The sequence below is a fragment of the Vitis vinifera genome, chromosome 12, assembly GCF_030704535.1.
Source record: "Vitis vinifera cultivar Pinot Noir 40024 chromosome 12, ASM3070453v1".
NCBI classification, from domain to species: Eukaryota; Viridiplantae; Streptophyta; class Magnoliopsida; order Vitales; family Vitaceae; genus Vitis; species Vitis vinifera.
In genome coordinates, this window is record NC_081816.1 from 19,858,888 (window position 1) to 19,878,681 (window position 19,794).

The 19,794-nt window shown below is 35.0% G+C and overlaps 3 protein-coding genes across 18 annotated transcripts; all 3 read left to right on the forward strand.

Moving 5' to 3' along the window:
- The first annotated feature begins 613 nt into the window (after window positions 1–613).
- On the forward strand, window positions 614–8,003 carry LOC100254853 (putative disease resistance RPP13-like protein 1). Of its 16 annotated transcripts, XM_059740899.1 has the most exons (11): window positions 614–4,473; window positions 4,612–4,756; window positions 4,844–5,060; window positions 5,146–5,199; window positions 5,442–5,545; window positions 5,654–6,015; window positions 6,180–6,237; window positions 6,357–6,540; window positions 6,623–7,202; window positions 7,321–7,454; window positions 7,555–8,003. In XM_059740899.1, the coding sequence occupies exon 1, from the start codon at window positions 789–791 to the stop codon at window positions 4,440–4,442; it is 3,654 nt and encodes a 1,217-aa protein (XP_059596882.1). In that variant the 5' UTR covers window positions 614–788; the 3' UTR covers window positions 4,443–4,473; window positions 4,612–4,756; window positions 4,844–5,060; window positions 5,146–5,199; window positions 5,442–5,545; window positions 5,654–6,015; window positions 6,180–6,237; window positions 6,357–6,540; window positions 6,623–7,202; window positions 7,321–7,454; window positions 7,555–8,003. The 16 variants fall into 16 exon arrangements, with proteins under 16 accessions (XP_059596882.1, XP_019079040.1, XP_059596884.1 ...); XM_019223495.2 differs by having other exon boundaries at window positions 6,180–6,540; window positions 7,125–7,202; XM_059740901.1 differs by having other exon boundaries at window positions 6,365–7,202.
- Window positions 8,004–9,289: 1,286 nt separating this feature from the next.
- LOC100261813 (uncharacterized) lies at window positions 9,290–10,219 on the forward strand. Its single transcript, XM_002271311.5, has one exon. It carries the CDS (start codon window positions 9,422–9,424, stop codon window positions 9,953–9,955), a length of 534 nt encoding a protein of 177 aa, XP_002271347.1. The 5' UTR covers window positions 9,290–9,421; the 3' UTR covers window positions 9,956–10,219.
- Window positions 10,220–12,842: 2,623 nt separating this feature from the next.
- LOC100259958 (uncharacterized) lies at window positions 12,843–13,712 on the forward strand. The gene has a single exon (XM_002270555.4). The coding sequence runs from the start codon at window positions 13,107–13,109 to the stop codon at window positions 13,500–13,502; it is 396 nt and encodes a 131-aa protein (XP_002270591.1). The 5' UTR covers window positions 12,843–13,106; the 3' UTR covers window positions 13,503–13,712.
- The last annotated feature ends 6,082 nt before the right edge of the window (window positions 13,713–19,794 follow it).

The following is a 19,794-nucleotide window of genomic DNA, read 5'->3' on the forward strand; positions in this document are numbered from 1 at the left end:
ATATTTTATTTAAAATAAATAACTAAGAAAGTTTAAATTTTTAATATGTAAATTAATCAAGTTTTTCATTACATGCACACATGTCGTGTTCAATTACGCATACAATATTCTGGAATATTTCATTGAACCGCAATTAATTAGATTGATTTTTTGAATTCCAAATTATTTTCTTTAAAAATTGTTAAACTTATTAATAAATTCAATATAAAGTGTGCCCCTTGATTTAAAGTTCATTTTTCTAATGAGAAAATTTATAAAACTTTAATTATGTGTAAAAAATTAATAAGTAAATTCATTATAAGTCAATTTCTATTTATTATTTAAATTTAAATTATTTTTAAACATTATTAGACTCGTTAACGAATCTAATATATTAAGGTTTGTTTAATTTATAATTAATTTACTTAGTGAAAAAAATCGGAAAAAAAAAATTCTGCATAGAAAAATAATATAGTCCTTTGGGACTAATTTTTATCAATAAACTTTTCTCATTAATGAGTCCATTATTTGATTTTTAAATTATTTTTAAAATTTTCTAAATTTATTAATAAATCCAACCTATTAAGTATTTAAATTTATTTGTGTAGTGAAAAAATGGGATCAAATTGCAATCCACATAATATCGGTAGGTAGAAAATGAATTCTTCTGTACCTTTAGCATTAGTTGATAGGCCATCGTCTTCATCCACCTCTTTCTTCCAAGGCCAAGGCTCTTCCACGTTGCTCTGCAACTGCTTTCTTGAATTGTTCTTGGATCCACTATTCACTTCCCTTGCAAACCAACAAACATGGCTGGGGCTATAGTAGGAGGAGCACTTCTCTCGGCTTCTATCGAAGTTCTACTTCACCGGATGGCTTCTCGCGAGGTCCTCACCTTCCTCCGGCGACAGAGACTCAGTGCTACGCTCCTAAGGAAGTTGAGGATAAAATTGCTGGCAGTTCAGGTAGTGCTCGACGACGCTGAGGCCAAGCAATTCACAAAATCAGCTGTAAAAGATTGGCTGGATGACCTGAAAGATGCTGTGTATGATGCAGAGGACCTGTTGGATGATATCACCACTGAAACTCTACGCTGCAAAATGGAGTCTGATGCTCAAACCAGCGCAACTCAGGTACGTGACATCACCTCTGCCTCGCTTAATCCGTTTGGAGGGGGGATCGAGTCCAGGGTAGAGGAGATCACTGACAAACTAGAATATCTTGCACAAGAAAAAGATGTTCTGGGATTGAAAGAAGGCGTTGGAGAAAAATTGTCACAAAGATGGCCCGCGACTTCCTTGGTAGATGAGTCTGGGGAGGTGTACGGAAGGGAAGGTAATATAAAGGAGATAATTGAATATTTGTTGTCCCATAATGCAAGTGGGAATAAGATAAGTGTGATCGCCCTGGTGGGTATGGGCGGTATTGGAAAGACCACACTTGCTCAATTGGTGTATAATGATAGGAGAGTGGTGGAATGTTTTGATCTTAAAGCTTGGGTTTGTGTTTCCGATGAATTTGATCTTGTCAGGATAACGAAAACCATTCTTAAGGAAATCGATTCTGGGGCTTCTGAAAAATATTCTGATGATAGTGATTTGAATCTGCTTCAACTTAAAGTGAAGGAGAGACTTAGTAAGAAGAAATTCTTACTTGTCCTTGATGATGTTTGGAATGAAAACTATACTAATTGGCATATGCTACAAACTCCATTCACCGTTGGTCTAAATGGAAGTAAGATTATTGTAACTACACGTAGTGATAAGGTTGCATCGATCATGCGTTCAGTTCATATTCATCATTTGGGACAGTTATCCTTTGAGGACTGCTGGTCGCTATTTGCAAAACATGCATTTGAAAATGGAGATTCTAGTCTACATCCAGAACTAGAAGAAATTGGCAAAGGGATTGTAAAGAAGTGTAAAGGATTGCCTTTGGCTGCAAAGACCCTAGGGGGTGCCTTATACTCAGAGTTACGAGTAAAAGAATGGGAATTTGTATTGAACAGCGAAACGTGGGATTTACCAAATGATGAAATTCTCCCCGCCTTAAGGTTAAGCTATTCTTTTCTTCCTTCACACTTAAAGCGGTGTTTTGCATATTGCTCAATTTTTCCTAAGGACTACGAATTTGAAAAGGAAAATTTGATTCTATTGTGGATGGCAGAAGGCTTTTTGCAACAATTTGAAAGCAAGAAAACAATGGAAGAGGTGGGTGATGGGTACTTTTATGACCTATTATCAAGGTCATTTTTTCAGAAGTCCAATAGTCACAAATCATATTTTGTAATGCATGATCTCATTAACGACTTGGCTCAACTTGTTTCTGGAAAATTTTGTGTTCAGTTGAAGGATGGTAAAATGAATGGAATTCTTGAAAAGCTCCGCCATTTATCATATTTTAGAAGTGAATATGACCAATTTGAGAGATTTGAGACCCTAAATGAAGTTAATGGTCTTCGTACCTTCTTTCCTTTGAATTTGAGAACTTGGCCTCGGGAAGATAAGGTTTCAAAGATAAGATATCCAAGTAGTCATAGGTATGGTTTAGAGTTTCGCTTGAGTACTAGAGTTTGGAATGATTTGTTGATGAAAGTTCAATATTTACGAGTGTTGTCATTATGTTACTATCAGATAACGGATTTGTCTAATTCAATTAGTAATTTGAAACATTTGCGCTATTTAGACCTTACCTACGCACTCATCAAAAGGCTACCGGAGTCGGTTTGTAGTTTGTATAATTTACAAACATTGATATTATACAATTGTAAATGTCTTGTTGAATTGCCTAAAATGATGTGCAAAATGATTAGCTTACGTCATCTTGATATCAGGCATAGCAAAGTGAAAGAGATGCCAAGTCACATGGGTCAATTAAAAAGTTTACAAAAATTGAGTAACTATATAGTGGGCAAGCAAAGTGGGACAAGGGTTGGAGAGTTGAGGAAGCTTTCCCACATTGGTGGGAGTCTTGTCATTCAAGAGCTGCAGAATGTGGTTGATGCTAAGGATGCCTCAGAGGCCAATTTGGTAGGCAAGAAATATCTGGATGAGTTACAGTTGGAATGGAATCGTGGAAGTCATTTTGAACAAAATGGAGCAGACATAGTGCTCAACAACTTACAACCTCATTCAAACTTAAAGAGACTTACTATTTATAGTTATGGTGGCTCAAGATTTCCAGATTGGTTAGGTCCTTCAATTCTGAATGTGGTGTCGCTACGTCTCTGGAATTGTAAGAATGTGTCAACCTTCCCACCGCTTGGGCAGCTACCCTCTCTTAAACATTTATATATATTGGGGTTGAGGGAGATAGAAAGGGTGGGCGTTGAGTTTTATGGCACTGATCCCTCCTTTGTATCCCTAAAGGCTCTATCATTTGAGGGTATGCCAAAATGGAAGGAATGGTTGTGCATGGGAGGCCAAGGTGGAGAATTCCCTCGTCTCAAGGAGCTTTATATAGAGGATTGTCCCAAGCTAATTGGGGACTTACCAACCGATCTGCTTTTCTTGACCACACTACGGATTGAAAAATGTGAGCAGCTTGTGGCTCCACTTCCAAGGGTTCCAGCCATCCTTCGATTGACAACGCGCATCCGTGACATCTCACAGTGGAAGGAACTACCACCACTACTGCAGAATCTCTCAATTCAAAATTCCGAATCTCTACTGGAGGAGGGAATGTTGCAAAGTAATACTTGTCTTCGAGAGTTGAGAATCAGAAATTGTTCTTTTTCGAGACCCTTGTGCAGAGTTTGTTTGCCCATTACATTGAAATCATTATATATAGAGGAGTGTAAGAAACTAGAGTTTCTCCTACCTGAGTTCTTAAAATGTCACCACCCTTCCCTTGCCTATTTGTCTATATTCAGTGGTACTTGCAATTCTCTCTCATCCTTCCCACTCGGCAACTTCCCAAGTTTGACTCACCTCATTATCAGCGATCTCAAGGGGCTTGAATCCCTCTCCATTTCAATTTCAGAGGGCGATGTTACAGCTTTGCATGGGTTGCACATCATCAGGTGCCCTAATCTTGTGTCTATTGAATTGCCAGCTCTCGACTTCTCACGATATCACATTCTCAATTGCAAGAATCTCAAGTGGCTGCTGCACAACGCTACATGCTTTCAGTCATTAACAATAAAAGGTTGTCCTGAATTGATATTCCCAATACAAGGTCTGCAAGGACTGTCCTCTCTTACCTCTCTCGAAATCTCAGATCTTCCAAATCTCATGTCCCTTGACTGTTTGGAGCTTCAACTGCTCACCTCTCTTGAAAAATTAGAGATCTGTGACTGCCCCAAGCTCCAATTCTTGACAGAAGAGCAGCTGCCCACCAACCTTTCCGTTCTAACAATCCAGAACTGCCCATTGCTGAAAGATCGGTGCAAGTTTTTGACAGGGGAAGATTGGCATCATATAGCTCACATTCCACACATTGTGATCGATGACCAAGTTATGTAATGAAGGTGGCATTACACCAATTTATAGTCAGGTACTTGTTCTGTCCTAAAAATGATTGTCTCAGGAAAACTAACATACTTAAATACCAATTTTGAATTGATCCATTATCAATAGGAAAAATATGCTTTAAATTTTCTAATTATTATAACAATTTCTTGCTTTCTTTCAGGTCATCTGTGATGCTTCACTCTGGCTCTGATCAACATATCTTCATAAGGAATCTTTTAAGACTCCCTTGCTTAATTAGGGCCTTGTCAAATGCTTCAGATTTCATTTAGAGTGAATTGATGCTTAAAAGCCAAGCAGCTCTGCAGGTCTGATTTGGTAAATTGTGTTTCTTGTATAATTTTGTGGACCTTGAATTTGTTTTCAGTGGCTAATTTGCTGAAATCTGATGGCAGGCCTTTGATCCTTGTTCTCTCAACAAACTCTAGCTGTCTAGTAATGATTTCCAATGGGGCCATTTTTTTGTTGTGAGTTCAGGTTCATGACTCTTTTTGGACAACAGTAGCCAAGATTTTTTGCACCCAAAGAATCATGAGTTGATACTCTGCTGGAGGAACTACAGAAGCTCAACTCTGTTGGAGAGTGGAGGATGCAGCAGGCTCTATGATTCCAGTTAGTGAGACATTTCAATTGCTTTGGTTTAACTTTCGAAGCTACAAACTACAATACTCATAATCTCATATGCATTAATTTTCAGGTTCTTTGAGGTTGCATCAGCATTGATATCTTAGTTCTTCTCTAAAAACAACAGGTATGTTTCTTTTAATTCATACTTTTCATAAGCTGACACATTGTGGAGTTCCATCATTTTCAACACAAGATAAACCTAATACTAAATTCTATTGAAGCTAAAACAAAAATCTTACTGCCTGAGGTTCTGTCTTCCATGAATTTTATTCACTATGTTCATATGGCATCTAAGCAACCTAGACGTTAACATTTTCCTTGGTCTACATATTGTTTTCATCTCTTTCAGCTTTGATTAATCTGCAGACATTCGGTTTAGGCACCTCAAACTCAAAATCTTCAGCTTCTGTCATGCCATCTCCTTCTCATTTCATGATTGTCATCCACCTTTGAGCTTTACTTTGTTAATGGTAAGATAGTCATAATAGTACTACAATAGTTGAGCATGGATTGACAACAATGCATGCTTTCAGTCTTCAACATCACACGGTTGTCCTGAATTGATATTCCCAATGCAGGGTCTTCCCTCCAACCTAAATTCACTTACAATAACAAACTGCAACAAACTTACATCCCACATGGACTGTGGCCTGCAAGGGCTGGCCTCTCTTACCTCTCTCAAAATCTCAGGTCTTCCAAATCTCAGGTCCCTGGACAGTTTGGGGCTTCAACTGCTCACCTCTCTCCAAAAATTAGAGATCCGTGACTGCCCCAAGCTCTAATCCTTGACAGAAAAGCTGCTGCCCACCTCCCTTTCTGTTCCAACAATCCAGAACTGCCCATTGCTGAAAGGTCAGTGCAAGTTTTGGACAAGGGAAGATTGGCATCCTATAGCACACATTCCAAACATTGTGATCGATGACCAAGTTTTGTAATGAAGGTAGCATTACACTAATTTTTAGTCAAGTACTTGTTCTGTCCTTATAGTAATTTTCTCAGGAAAACTGATATGCTTAAATAGCAATTTTAATTTGATCCATCATAAATGGGATAAAATATGCTTTAAATTTTCTAATTATTATAATAACTTCTTGCTTCTTTCAGGTTATCAGTAATTCTTCTCTCTTGTAAATTGATGCTTAAAAGCCAAGCAGCTCTGCAGGTCTGATTTCGTAACTTGTTTTTCTTGTATAATTTTATGGACCTTGAATTCGTTTTCATTGGCTAATTCACTGAAACTCATGGAATGCCTCTGATCCTATTTTTCTCAATAAATTCGAGCTGTCTAGCAACAATCCTTCCAATGGGACCTTTTTTTATCGAGTTCAAAGACTCTGTCTGGAAGATTGTAGCAGATATTTTCTAGCATCCATAGACTCTCATGATTGATAATCTGCTTGAGGAACTGAGAAAGCTCAACTCTGTTAGAGAGTGGAGCATGCAACATGCTCTGTGATTCCCATTAGTAAGATATTTTAATTGCTTTTGTTTAACTTTCTAAGCTACAAATTACAAGGATTTATAATTCCATGTGCATTATTTTTCAGGTTCTCTGTGTTAATATTCTAGTTCTTCTCTAGAAAAAACAGATATGTTTCTTCTGTGTTAATACTTTTCATAAGATGACACATTGTGGAGTTCCATCATATGCATGACAAGATAAACCCAATTCTAAAATCAACTCAGCCTAAAACACATTGTGGAGTTCCATATGGCATCTTAGCGCCGTAAATGTTAACATTTTCCTTAGTGTAATCATTGTTTTAGCTTCAATTAATCTGCAGATGTTCAGTTTAGACATCTCAAACACAAAACCTTCAGCTTCTGACAGGCCACCACTTCCTAGTCTCTGCTCATCTCCTTCCCATTTAACTATTGTCATCAACCTTTGATTTTTTTACATCGTTGATGGTAAAAGAATCATAATTGTACTACATTTGTTGAGCATGGATGCTACCATTTAATTTCCATATTCAAGCTTTTCTTGTACTTACAAATGATAATTTGAGCTCTGGATTTTCTTCTTTTAAATTTGTGATTCTGAGGCAGATGCTTGGAGAAGAGAGAAGTCAAACCATATTCAAAGTCATAGCAGTGCAGAGTATGGTTTTGTTCCACCAAGTTCAGGTCAGTTGAGTGGAATCTTATTAATACTTCAAGGAGGCATGATCAAATTGGCTGATTTTCCAAACTTGATGACTGCCTCTAACCATGAGCTATTTTTTTGTATCAACTTTGTGTTAAGAAATTATGAACGTATTGGATCTGCTCATACCACCTCCCTTCATGATGAATTTTAACAACTCAGTACTTGGAGGATGGCTACTCAACTAAACCCTATTTATTGGAGCACAATTTGAGCTTTTCTTCCTTACTCAGGTAGAGTGCTATAAAAATTCAGTCTAAAAAGTATCTATCACCCCCTATGAATTTGAATGTCAGATGCAGCTGATTAGCATGTGACCATTTTGATTTTCAGATGGTGGCACTTTGAATCTTTGGAACAGTTGTAGGAGGAAGCTTTGCCAAAGCCTCCCTATGCAATACATGGGCCTTGGCTGCAAGTGAGATTTGAAGATTCTATTCTCTCTTGGAAGACTTCAACTCATTTTTTTTTTTAGTTTTGAGCCTTGAGCTTTTACTTCCAAGCATGTGCAAAGAAGAAAGAAAGCAACAACAAACGTCCACTTATAGAAGTTTTACATGGAGTGAGACTCCCATGGAAAATATTGTAGCTAATGGTTTGTCAACCTTGAAGGTTATAGTTTTGTTTCCCATTGGATCTTTAAGGAATGTGTTTGTTGAATCATACATTTTGAACTTACTATAGATTTTGTGTATATACACATAAATATGTATATGCCGAAAAGTTACAAAATTGCTCTAATGTTTTACTTGAAGTGAGGTTCAATATGCCCTTCTTCTGCATTTTGGTGTATACAAGAGTTTACTTCATAGGCAAATCACTTCCAATCCAGCCTTTTTTTTTAATTTTGGTTCTCTTTTCTACCCTAAACTAAAATTGCACTACTATTATCAATGGCTAAATATTTAGAGAGAAAATTTCTCTAAATTATTATTATTGTTATTGTTTAATATGATTGAATTTTTTGAATAATTTATTTGAGTAGATGATCAAAACGAATTTTCTATTTTTATCAAACCAACATTGAATTGGAAGAAGAAAAGTCCAAGGGGGCTCACATGGTGGGTTCAGCTGTTGGTTTGGGTGGAGTCACTGCAACAGAATGGGTGTGGGCTCCTCCCCAAAAACCCACTCACATGACATCTCTCTTTCCAACTTTCTCTCTCTGTTCCCGAAACCCAATGCCTACCTTTCCCTTACAACCATTTCAAAAAGGCAACAGCCACACTGGCCCCACACTTTTCCACTGCCCCAAGATTCCAATTCCATGAACGAGATCAGAAACCAATCCACATCCACCCACTTCTCCATCCCCCACTAATGGAGAAAAGAAGAAACAGGAAAATTTTGGGTTCCCCTTTAAATGGAACAACTCCAAATTGAGGTATATGCAAGCTTTCAACAATGGGTGTGTGTTAATTTAGATATGCCAATCCAACGGCCCAAATTGAACTTGGAATCTAGTTGTACTTTTTCTCCATTATAAGGCACTAAAATGAATTCCATGATTAAGATTTTGTTACATGGTCACATGTTTTGGTTCGGATCCAAATACCCATTGGGACCCAAAACCCTAATTTGGGTTATTTTCTTGGAAGATATTGAATCTCACTTCATTAGGGTTTAATATGTAATCAAGTAATCGATCAAAAACTACCACAAAGTTAATAAAGAAGAACCCATAAAAAGGGTCTTCACATGAAAAAATTTAATACTAATGGTGTTTGTTTTTTTGGCTTTTTACTAAAAGTAATTTATTTTCAGAATTTAGGTTGTTTGTTTTTCTATTTTTTTTATAACTTATTATAAATATTTTACTAAATAAGAAAATTCAAAATATGTAACCTTTTTTAAATAGAAAAAATAACATATTGATTTTTCTTTACTTTTTAATACTTAATAAAAATAAAATACTATAAAAATAAATAACTTAATATTTAGTACTTTTAAGTATTAAGGTTCTACTTATAATTAAGTAAAAAAATAAATACCACTTAAATCCACTTAAAGTATTTTAAGGTTATTTCATTCATTTTAATCAATTAAACATTAATATTATATAGTGGCAAATGGTCTTGTTGGGTTGGATGGTTTGGGACCCTGGCCCAGACCCAACCCTTTGACAGCATCATTGATTGTGAAGCATTTGTTGTCTCGTATCCTTCTTGTCTAAAAAGACCATAATATACTCTCCCTTTATATGATTCTCCAACCACCCACCCAACTTGCTCATCTACACAAAACTTTAGATCTGCTGCATCTGCACTTCACCTTCAAGACAACAACAACAATGGAAGCTCTCCTGTCCCAATTCACCTTCCTCTCCAACCAGGCACTCTCTGACAAAAACTTCGATCCATCGACAATAGAAGAGCTGATGAAACTGTTTGAATTGGAGGCCTACAAGTCATGGGCATCCCTGGAGCTTGAGCAGCAAAAGGAGGTGGAAGAAGCTGAGATATCAATGAAGGAAGCAGAGGCATATCTTGACTCAGTAATGGACAGTGCTATGGAGGAGTTTAGGCTGTTTGAAGAGGAGCTAGAGCGAACATCCAAGGCTGAATATGATAGCCTAGTTCAAACTGCAGATAATGCAAGGAAGATGGGGAAGTTGATGGAGAAAGCAGCCACTATTGCTTCCAAGAAGTATATTGAAGCTGCAATGAATTCAGCTACTTCTACAATGAAGATGGCATGGAAGGGGATTTCCTCTAAAAAAGTTCATCCTTCTTGAGATGGGGCTTTCCCCTTTGTGATGATATTATGAAATAAGGCCACTATAGGTTGGAGCACATCTCCTCTGTAGTTGTATGTCATTTGGGGTCTTTTTTTAGGCTTCTTTGTGGTGTGGAAGAGTAGATCTGTGAAGTTGTTGTGTTTCAAAATCTTGGAATATGAAACACCACCCATCCACAAGAAAAAAACAAAAACAAAAACTGATCCTTTGTTTAAAGCACATCTTATCATTCTCAAAATCACACCATACTTTCCTTTGTTATCTGTGGAGATCTTGTTTCCTTTTTCTCTATTTTGCAGGAAACATGCCTAGGGTTTGGTTCTTCTATTGATTTCCCACTTGTTTTAGGGGATTTACATCACATAAAGATTACTACTTTAGTTGATTAACTGCAATGTTTGTTGAAACTCAAGGGGTAACACAGGAAAGCTAGCCCTTCTCATTACCCCCAAACCCTCCCTATCCTGGTGAAGGATTTCATTGAGACAACTAATTTCAGAGCATTGATATTATAAGCCCTTCTTTTCTTACTTTATGTTCTGAATGAACAAGTAAAGCCTCAGGTTTGGGAGGCATTAGAATGCAAATAAGGTCTTCTGCTTTGATAATTAGTCTTTGTTTTCAGCTACTTTTTGCTTCCTTTACTGCTGTTTTTTCCCCTGCTTTTGAGGCATTAGAATGTAACTAAGGTCTTCAGCTTTGATAATTAGTCTTTGTTTTCAGCTCCTATTTGCTTCCTTTACTGCTGTATTTTGCCCTGTTTTTGAAGCATTAGAATATAAATAACCTTTGTTCTCGGGTACTAATTGCTTCTTTTGCCGCTATCTCTGCCCTGCTTTTGAGGCACTAGAATGTAACTAAGGTCTTCAGCTTTGATAATTAGTCTTTGTTTTCAGCTACTATTTGATTCCTTTACTGCTATATTTTGCCCTGTTTTTGAAGCATTAGAATATAAGTATGTAACTAAGGTTTTTCAGCTTTGAAAGCCTTTGTTTTCAGGTACCCTTTGCTCCTTTTACTGGCATCTCTGCCTGGTTTGTGAAAGCCCAATCCTTTTCACCTTCCATGGCAAGCAGAATGATAGTTTCCCTTACAGAATCTCACCATCTCATCCTCTTCCCTACTCACAATTTTGCCTAATTGGTTAGGCAAAAAGGTTCATTGAGTTTTGGGTTTGAGAAGTCATGAACATTTGGTAAGAATTAGGCATCTAGTAAACTTGAGGATCATGGATGTATCATCAACACAGAAGGAACCTAGATGCATATTTCTTTGGGCATTTAGTCATCTCTTCTTGGTTTTAATTCTTATTTTTCCCCTTCTGGGTATAGATTCTATTCACCTAAAGTCTTCACATAAGAGGGTTATGTATCCTTCTTTTACTATACAATTGGAGAAGGAGAAGGCCTCACACTCTCTCCAAATGCTTCTGCAAATGTTGAAGATGGTGAATATTTCTTCCTTCACATCTATCATGCTTTCAAAATCCCAAGTTGATGATTCAGGATTATCCATATAATGATAGTTGAAATTAGAAAATGGAACTTATGGGTGCTGCTAGATTGCAAGAACAGCTAATTATTGGAGTAGTTGTATGGGAAATGGCAATGATGATGAAAGTTACAAGAAGAGTTCCTGTGAATATGTATAAAATTTTACTTTGTAGTGCTTCTATTATAAATACTTTTATGTTATGTTTGTTTCCGGAAAGTATCGAGGAAGCAAAAAAATAATAATAATTTATTAAATTTGATTTTTTTTTTCTTTCCTTTGTTTTTTTTCTTCTTTCAACTTTTCCTCTGTTTTCTTTCCTCTTACATATTTTTTCAAATTTTTTGAGAACCAACCATAGCTTAAGGAAGTCAATAATAATTCATAGAGTGCAGGTATCTAAACACAGTAGTTGAATATAAATAAATAAATAAAATATGATTTGATAGTATTTTTTATTTTGAAAGAATCATTTACTAAGTGATTATTTTTAGGATTCACTTAAGTAATTCTTTATATTTTTAAAAGTTTAAACACTCAGAGCTTGTTTAGTCATGTAATTTAAAAATAGTTTTCTATTTTTAAAAACAAAAAAAAAATTGTTTTTAAAAAATTTTAACATTGTTTGACCATTATTTTCTAAAAATAATTTTTAAAAGCAAAGCAAAATAAAGAATAATTTTTTTAAGAATAAGTAGGAGTCGTTTTCATCTGTTTTAAATTAAAGAATTTAAAAACAAATTTTAAAAAATATGACCAAATGAGCCGATAATTTGTACTTAAAAAAATAATTATTTTCAATAATTGGTAAATGTCTCTAATCATCTCAAATAAACTCTTAGAACTCATTCACGAAGTGATTTTGGTTAAAGAGTTTTTATTTATAGGACTTTCATTAGTACTGCATCCATTAAAAAATATTTCAAAAATGATCCATCTGCATTTGAATATAAGATGATATTTATTTTTTGATAGAATAGAAAAAATCAAAATATATATTTGTTTTCTGTTCAGTTAAAAGTTACATGTTGAATAAGAAAAGTCAAACACGTGCTGGTATTTATTTTGACTTTTTCTATTCCACTAAAAGTAATAGTTGATATTAACTAATACAATTAAACTTAACTTATTAATAACAAATTCACTTTAATTATATTAATGGATATCAATATTTTACCTGATTTGATTTTTTCTATTCAGCCAAAAAAACAAACACCCCTTTAATTTAAAAAAACTTTTTGGTAACAGTACTAAATAATAAAATAAAAAAAATTAATTTAAAAGTGAATTTGACATTTTTTCCATAAATCTACTATTTTTGTTACTATGTTGTTCATCTTAATTAATGTGATTTAATTATAAATAATAAATTAATTATGTATAGATTTATTAGGAATTAATTTTTTATCTTAAAAATTGGAAATTGATATGGTCCGATTCGACTTGACCCGGTCCAGAGTCCAGACCCGACGGATGGTTGATTAACAGTTGAAACTTGAAACTTAAAACCCTAGTTTTGAGGTTTGGGATCTGAGACCTTGTTTGGCTTTTACGTTTGGTTGAAGAGAAACTGAGGGGAAAACAAAGGGGAAAATAAAAAAGAAGAAAAGGAAGACGAAGCGAATCTGAAGAGCATTTTAGTTTCAAACCCTGGAGGATGAAGACGATTTCAGGAAGAGTGACGTCTTCCAATCCAATCTCTCTCTCCAAAGCAACCTCAGTTCTCACAACCTTTGTGGCCGCCGAGACCGGAGCCTCCCAGGCCGTGGCCGCCTACCTCCGCCGCACTGTGGAGGCGTTCAACGAGTTAACTCAACTCCACAGAGAGCTCAAAGGCTCAAAATCCGGCCGCAAGCACAAACGAGCCAAGGAGGGTCACGAAAACCCTCGACTTCCCGAACTGACCAATGAATATGATATAGAAACAGAGAGTGCAAAGGGGAGTCACGAGAAGAAGAAGAAGAAGATGAGGAAGAGTGCGGAGGTTGAAGAGGGAGGAGTCGAGTATTCGGAGGAGCAGCAGAGTAAGAAGAAGAGGAAGAAAAGCGATTAAGAGATAGTGATTTGGAGGACTATGGGATTCGGCTTTTTTTTGGGTAATTTAATGGGTTCCATGTAATTTTGTTTGAATTTGTTCATTATAAGTTCACATTCATGATATTACTCAGAAGTGAAATTTTAATGCCTTTTCAATGTAATCTTGTTTGATTTTGTTCAGTAGAAGTTCATAGTTATGATATCAATTGAAATGAAATTTTGTTAATGATTAGTATGTATTTTTCTGAAGAATTGTTAATGCAATCATTTTGCAAGGCTCTTCTCTAATACACTCTATGTTCAAGTGACATGGAAATGCCTTCATACGTATGTGCATTATATGCTTTGAAGTACTGCAAAAAGCAATTTCTTTACTGGACAACTGCAAGTTCATATCAAGCCTTTGAAAAGATTGTGTACAAATTGCTCATTCCCTAAAAATGTTGTAAAAATTTTGAAATAGAAATAATGACGTTTAGCAATTTCCTTTTGGTAGCTGTTAGCCTGTTAGAGAAAGCATATTAAGGGAGAACTACGATTTTTCAGAAAGAGCTAATTGCCTCATTTTTTTAGGGACTGATGTGGTATGATAAGTATGCGGGATGAATATAGCCTTTCCTTGCCTCTTTCTTATAGCAACAAATATGGATACCTTTATCACGATGTCTGGTCCGTCAGAACTTCAAATTTTTCAGAAACCTATCTAAACAAGAGGCTTTGATTTCTTTAAAAATGCACATGGCTCGAACTGATGATGTTGCATACTTCATTCTTTTAAAATGTTTACTTATCTGAATATCTCCTGGTGAAAGATTTTGCCTTTGCATGGGAAAGGTTCCTTTTCTAAACTGTATTTCAAGCATCTTTCTATTAGTGATCATGTAACCGCCTTTCATTTGATAAGCTCATCTGGAGAGCCAAAGTACCTGTCCAGATCAAAGCTTTATTCTGGACAATGCCCCATAGGATAGTCAAGATGTTGTTCATATTTGCCTATGTTATGTCATGCCAGGATTTTGACTGCAGGCCACTTTGTTTTTGCACTGCCACATTTTTTATTGGAGATGATGAAGGCTTTCTTTCTTTCCTTTTTTTTTCTTCTGGGGTGGGGTGGTGGTGGGAGTTTATATCCTGTGAGGGGTGGGAAGAGACATCACTAACAAGTTGGTTTTTTCTCTTAGCGTTTTATTTGGGGAAAGAGGAGTATAGTTATTTGGGCATTTGACGTCCTTATTTTGTGGAAAGGAACACTAGGGCCTCTGAATTCAAAGTTTATTTAGTGGAGGTGCTTTGGAGGAGGATTATCTTGCTTGATACCCTGGACAGATGGGTGTTGGTGTAGCCTTTACAAACCAAAGGAAGGGCATTATGCTGGCTTTGTTTAAAACAATGATCAGTTTATCAACCATTTAGTCAAGATATTATCCCTTTTTGAAGAGTTATGGAGGTCTTTATTTTGTGTTGAGCAATTTTTATGGTTGTGGGTGAATCTTTTGTGCTCATTACCTACACCTCTAGGAATAGAAGCAGGGCACCCTGCAGATATGGTCGCCTTTTACAATGCAAATTTTGAACACTCCATGAAATCCTAGGTCTCCATAGTTGGATTCCTAGATTTTGAATCTCCCATGAAATCCTAAGGTTTGTTTTTTCAGATCCCTAGAATTTCACTTGGGTGGCAGAAAATCTTGCAAAAGCAGGGAGGACATGGATTCTTCATTTTTGTAAGGGTAACTATAATCCTCCTTGTTGGAGGCCCATGGTTTGTCCTTTTTTTTTTTGTTTTTTGTTTTTTTCTTTAAACTTCTTTGTTAGTCTACAAATATCGTGATGGAAAGCCTTGGTTTTTCTTTTTCTTTTTCCTTCTTCAATTGCATTGTTATTGTATGGATATCTCTTTGTGTTGGCTTTAGGACTGTTCATTCTTTCTGTTTTAAATTGTTATTCTTGCATTGTTATGTTATGCTTCTTATAAAATGAAAGTGTTTATGCTTCCACATTTCACAATATACATGCTTCTGAACCTTTTTTTGTCTGATCTTGGGTATACAAAAAAGTATACTTTTCAGCAATATGATGCTGGTAATAAAGGAAATTATCAGACTTGATGTAACATTGTTGTCTGGTTTATCTTGGCAAAGTTTCTTTCTACCATACTAAGGCCTTGCAAACATTTTAGGAACTGTCATTGTTCCTCCCACTCTTCCATGTATTTAAGTGATGAAGAATAAGATATTTAAATGCAACCGCTTGTGGTGATCCAACCCATTTGATAAGATGATTTACATTTAGTGTTGACCCCCCAACGGTCCTTTTTCACAAGAACACTATCCTTTCAATCTAGGTTTTCTTTGTTTGTTATCAGATTCTGGATGTGTGTGCATACTTTTAGGAGCCACCATTACTCCCATGTGATGCCTCTCCTAATACCTTGAGGGTTCCATTTCTTTGTTTGTTGGGAGATTAGTTATTGACTTGTTTCATCTTTATAACCTTTATTCACCCTACTGTTCTATAAAGAGCCACTTCACAGACAGACAACTGGCAGTCATGCCCAATTTATTCTCAGGTATCTTCTTAAGTGATTATCTATGATCATTTCTTTTTACTTAGCTCAGCTGAGCTATCTTCCTTTCGTATCGGTGATTAGAAGTGTGTTTGAGTGTTTTTCAGGTGCAAAATAACTGAGGCACATCAAAAGAAAATAGAGATTTTTGTTGCTTTGACATATTTCTATGACCATGCAGCTTTTTCATTATTGTGTTCCTTTTTTATTGAGCAATAATATATATGAAATCAGTACAAAGGGGGCATAAGTAAACTACACATAGATCACTCAAGAGGGGGAAAAAAAGAGAGTAGGCCAGGCCAAGAGGCCTTATGTTGGCCCCACCATAGCAATGAAATCAAGAAATGTCAAACTATCCTCCCCAAAGAAAATCCTTAGACCAAGGAAACAAAGATTTCAAGATTATGTCTTCCATAATCAACACAAACAACTCCATCCCATTGGAAGTTCTCCAGTTCCATTTCTTTGAGATGCACCAGAATGAGCTGACAGGTCCTTCTTGCTGTCTCCTGCACAAGAACCTTGCCAACTGGTCTAAGAACCTTTGAAAGAAGGAGGCAACTCCCAAGAAATTGGATGAGAAAAAATGCTAGTAAGCAATGGGGCACCAAGCAATGCATATGGATGTGATTATCTGTCAGGGCCCATATTCACTTATGTCCTAAATGAGGGATGCCACTGATCTTGTTGATTGTGGCAGTGATTATTGAGGTGAATGACATTTCAATAGTGATGATTTTATTTCTTCTGTTCTGATGCCAATTGTTTATCTTTCAAATAACTTGCAGTAAAAAATTGACAGTGTCCTCATCTTCTTCAATTGATATGTTTTCTCTTATCTTTTTATAATCTGCTTCCCAAGATTCTCTCAATTTTAAAGTATGAATAAATGAATGTGAATACAACTACCAAGAAAAGAAAAGAAAGAGAATATAGATATTATCTTATCAAAAAAAAATGATGAAACTGCAGTAAGTGATGCTCTGTGTCTGTTGCTTTTTAATTTACATTCATGTAACTGGGGCTTCAGAAATCATGCCATTTGTATTCTTCCTGAAGAATCTCTAATCTGGTCAATCATAATTGCATGAATCAAAAGATATGTTTCAACAATGTGACTTCTTTCTACTGGAAATTGGTTAGACATTGGGGACAAGTATTGTGTTAGTGGCTTTGGTTCTTCTATTTTGTATTTTTTTCAGGTTAATTATTTTCTATGATGACTTTGGTTGTTTGAAGTTTATTGTACAATAGTGATGTGAATTTGTGTTTAGCATGTTGATTGGTTCAATGGGTTTAACTAGAAGTAACGGTTACATTTATCACTTCATGGCTGGCTGTCTGGAGCTCATCATTGCTGCAAACCTCAGTCAACTTGCCCAAATTAATTCTATCTTTGAAATGCCTATAATTTAACTGTAATGTTAAGTTCAAAATGTAGTTTCTAGTATTCAATACAAAATTCTTTGCTGTCAATGTAGCCAATGTTAATTCTAAATTTGAAGTTCAAAATTTGGGTGCACCTGAAAGTTGAGTGGTAGAGAGACCTCAATTAAAGTGGCTTATTCCTGGAAGGCTTGTTAGTGCATCTTGATGATTTTGGTATTCCTAGAGGACTACTGTGAGATGTATGAATAGATAGATGTCAGTTACTGAAGCTAAAATCCTCCCTATATTTGGATCAGTGAGGAGAGTACACTGGCAATTACTTGAACATTTTTCTGTTCGGTTTGTATTTTTCTTCCCTCTTTGGACTTTTAAGGAAACACAAACACACCAAGTCTAGGAATATCATTGAAATAAATGAAAAGTTGAGGGTTTTTTTATGCCTCCTGCCCATAAAGAAGGGGATTGCTTTCACTCTTAATAATAATGTTTCAGGAAGTGTTTTGCAGCTTTTGCTTTTGCTCTTCAGTGTTTTGTAAGCCTGCATGAGGTTGTTGTGTAATGCCGATCAGATGAATTCAATAGTCGACTCTTTCTGTTGCTCCTTCTAGATTGCTGCTGATGCTTATCATGCTCTTTTTGGCTTCTGTCAATTCTTCCAATTGTGTTTCTGGGCTCAATTTAGTTCTTTCCTTTTTGTTTTGGAGCATGACTGATGAGTTAATTATGGTGGGGCAATCTTTTTTTCATGATGCTGGGGATTTTCCCATCTTGATTCTGTAGATGCATTTCAAAGCCTCTTTAAATTTGATGTTTTCTTTGGGTGCTGGAGTATTTGTTGGGTTCTGGACTCTGATCAAGTGTTTGAACAACTTACATTTCTTTTCCAGTCTGGGAATTATTTACTGGTTAGTGGTCTGGTCTTCCTTCAAGATGAAGATCATATTTATTGAAATCTGAATTATTGTAAGCTTTCTGTCATTTGTGGCCTTTGATTTATGTCTTCATCTACCGTAGAAACCACTTTTATTACTTTTGTTAAACAAGAAAAACTCCCCAAATAATGAACTATTTTTTATGATCATGTATGTGAATGACTTTTGTATAGGGAAAGTTCGAGTCCCTATGGATGTTTCACTTTTGATTGTTGAAAGTATATGTTGAAATCTAGACCGTTAAATGAGGGTACAATCGATCATATTAAAGTACAAAAGAATAAAATCAAGTACTAATAATAATAATAACTTCAAGGTATAAAATAATGGACTAACTTGATTTTCTTATGTTTGATATATGTTGAATTGGGACCTTTTGAAGAAGTGTTAGCGAATATTTGGTAAACCAATTTAGTAACTTAAGTGATTTAATAACTTAATTTAAGTCATTAAGTAAATTAAGTATATTTAGGAAAATAACTTAAAATTAAAAATAATTTTAAGTAATAAGTAAAACAATTTACTTATTTTTAAGTCCACATTTTTATTTTACTTTTTTATCTTATTTGCTCTAATTGCTTTCACGATCCCCTATATTATTCCACAACTTTCATTATTACTCGACCTCACTTCTCTTAATTATAATTTATAAAAATAAATATATTATCTTGATGATTTAAAATGAATTTTAAGTTAGTTTTATCAAATAACTTTTATATTTAAATTAAAAATTAAAAAACAAATTTTAAGTCCATAACTTAAGTATAATTTACTTAAAGTTAACTTAAATCATTAAGTAATAAGTATTAAGTTTTACCACCTACTCTTTAGTGTAGTTTAAAAGTAAATGTTGGTGAGGGCTTATTCTTTTAAAGCACTTTGTATTGCATCTTCCCACACATCTTTTTAGTCAATTTGTTAAAATAATTTTACTTAAATTATTTTTACTTAAATGTAATTAGGAGAGTTGTTGAGTAATTTTATGTGATACTTTTTCAAATAATGAATTGTTGATTCGAACTTTTTACATTCACATGTTGTATGAGTGGTTTCCCCGTAAAAAAAATCCTTTGTCTGGATTGTGTTGGATTATTATTAATTTCTTTATAGGATTAATTGAATTAAAATTGAAAAGTTGTTATCGAAGGATTAAAAAATAATTAAATTTTGGACCAAAAAGGCACCACAAATTCCTTAAGCGAAAATGCATAAAAGACTATTTCTTGCTTAAAAAAATCGAGAATTATTGGATTTATGTTGTCTTTTAAATATAATATTCTTTGTATAAAATTATTTTTAAAATAAATTTCTACCACAAAAGATAAAACTTGCTTCTTGTTCTTTCCCTCAATTTAAAAATAATTCAATATTGAGTGATGTCAATAGTTACTTTTAACTTAATAAAAACTTCAAATATT

Bases quoted from the DNA above. Each gene is read 5' to 3' on its own strand.
- LOC100261813 (XM_002271311.5), top strand. From the start codon at position 9,422: ATGATTCTCCAACCACCCACCCAACTTGCTCATCTACACAAAACTTTA.
- LOC100259958 (XM_002270555.4), top strand. From the start codon at position 13,107: ATGAAGACGATTTCAGGAAGAGTGACGTCTTCCAATCCAATCTCTCTC.
- LOC100254853 (XM_059740903.1), top strand. From the start codon at position 789: ATGGCTGGGGCTATAGTAGGAGGAGCACTTCTCTCGGCTTCTATCGAA.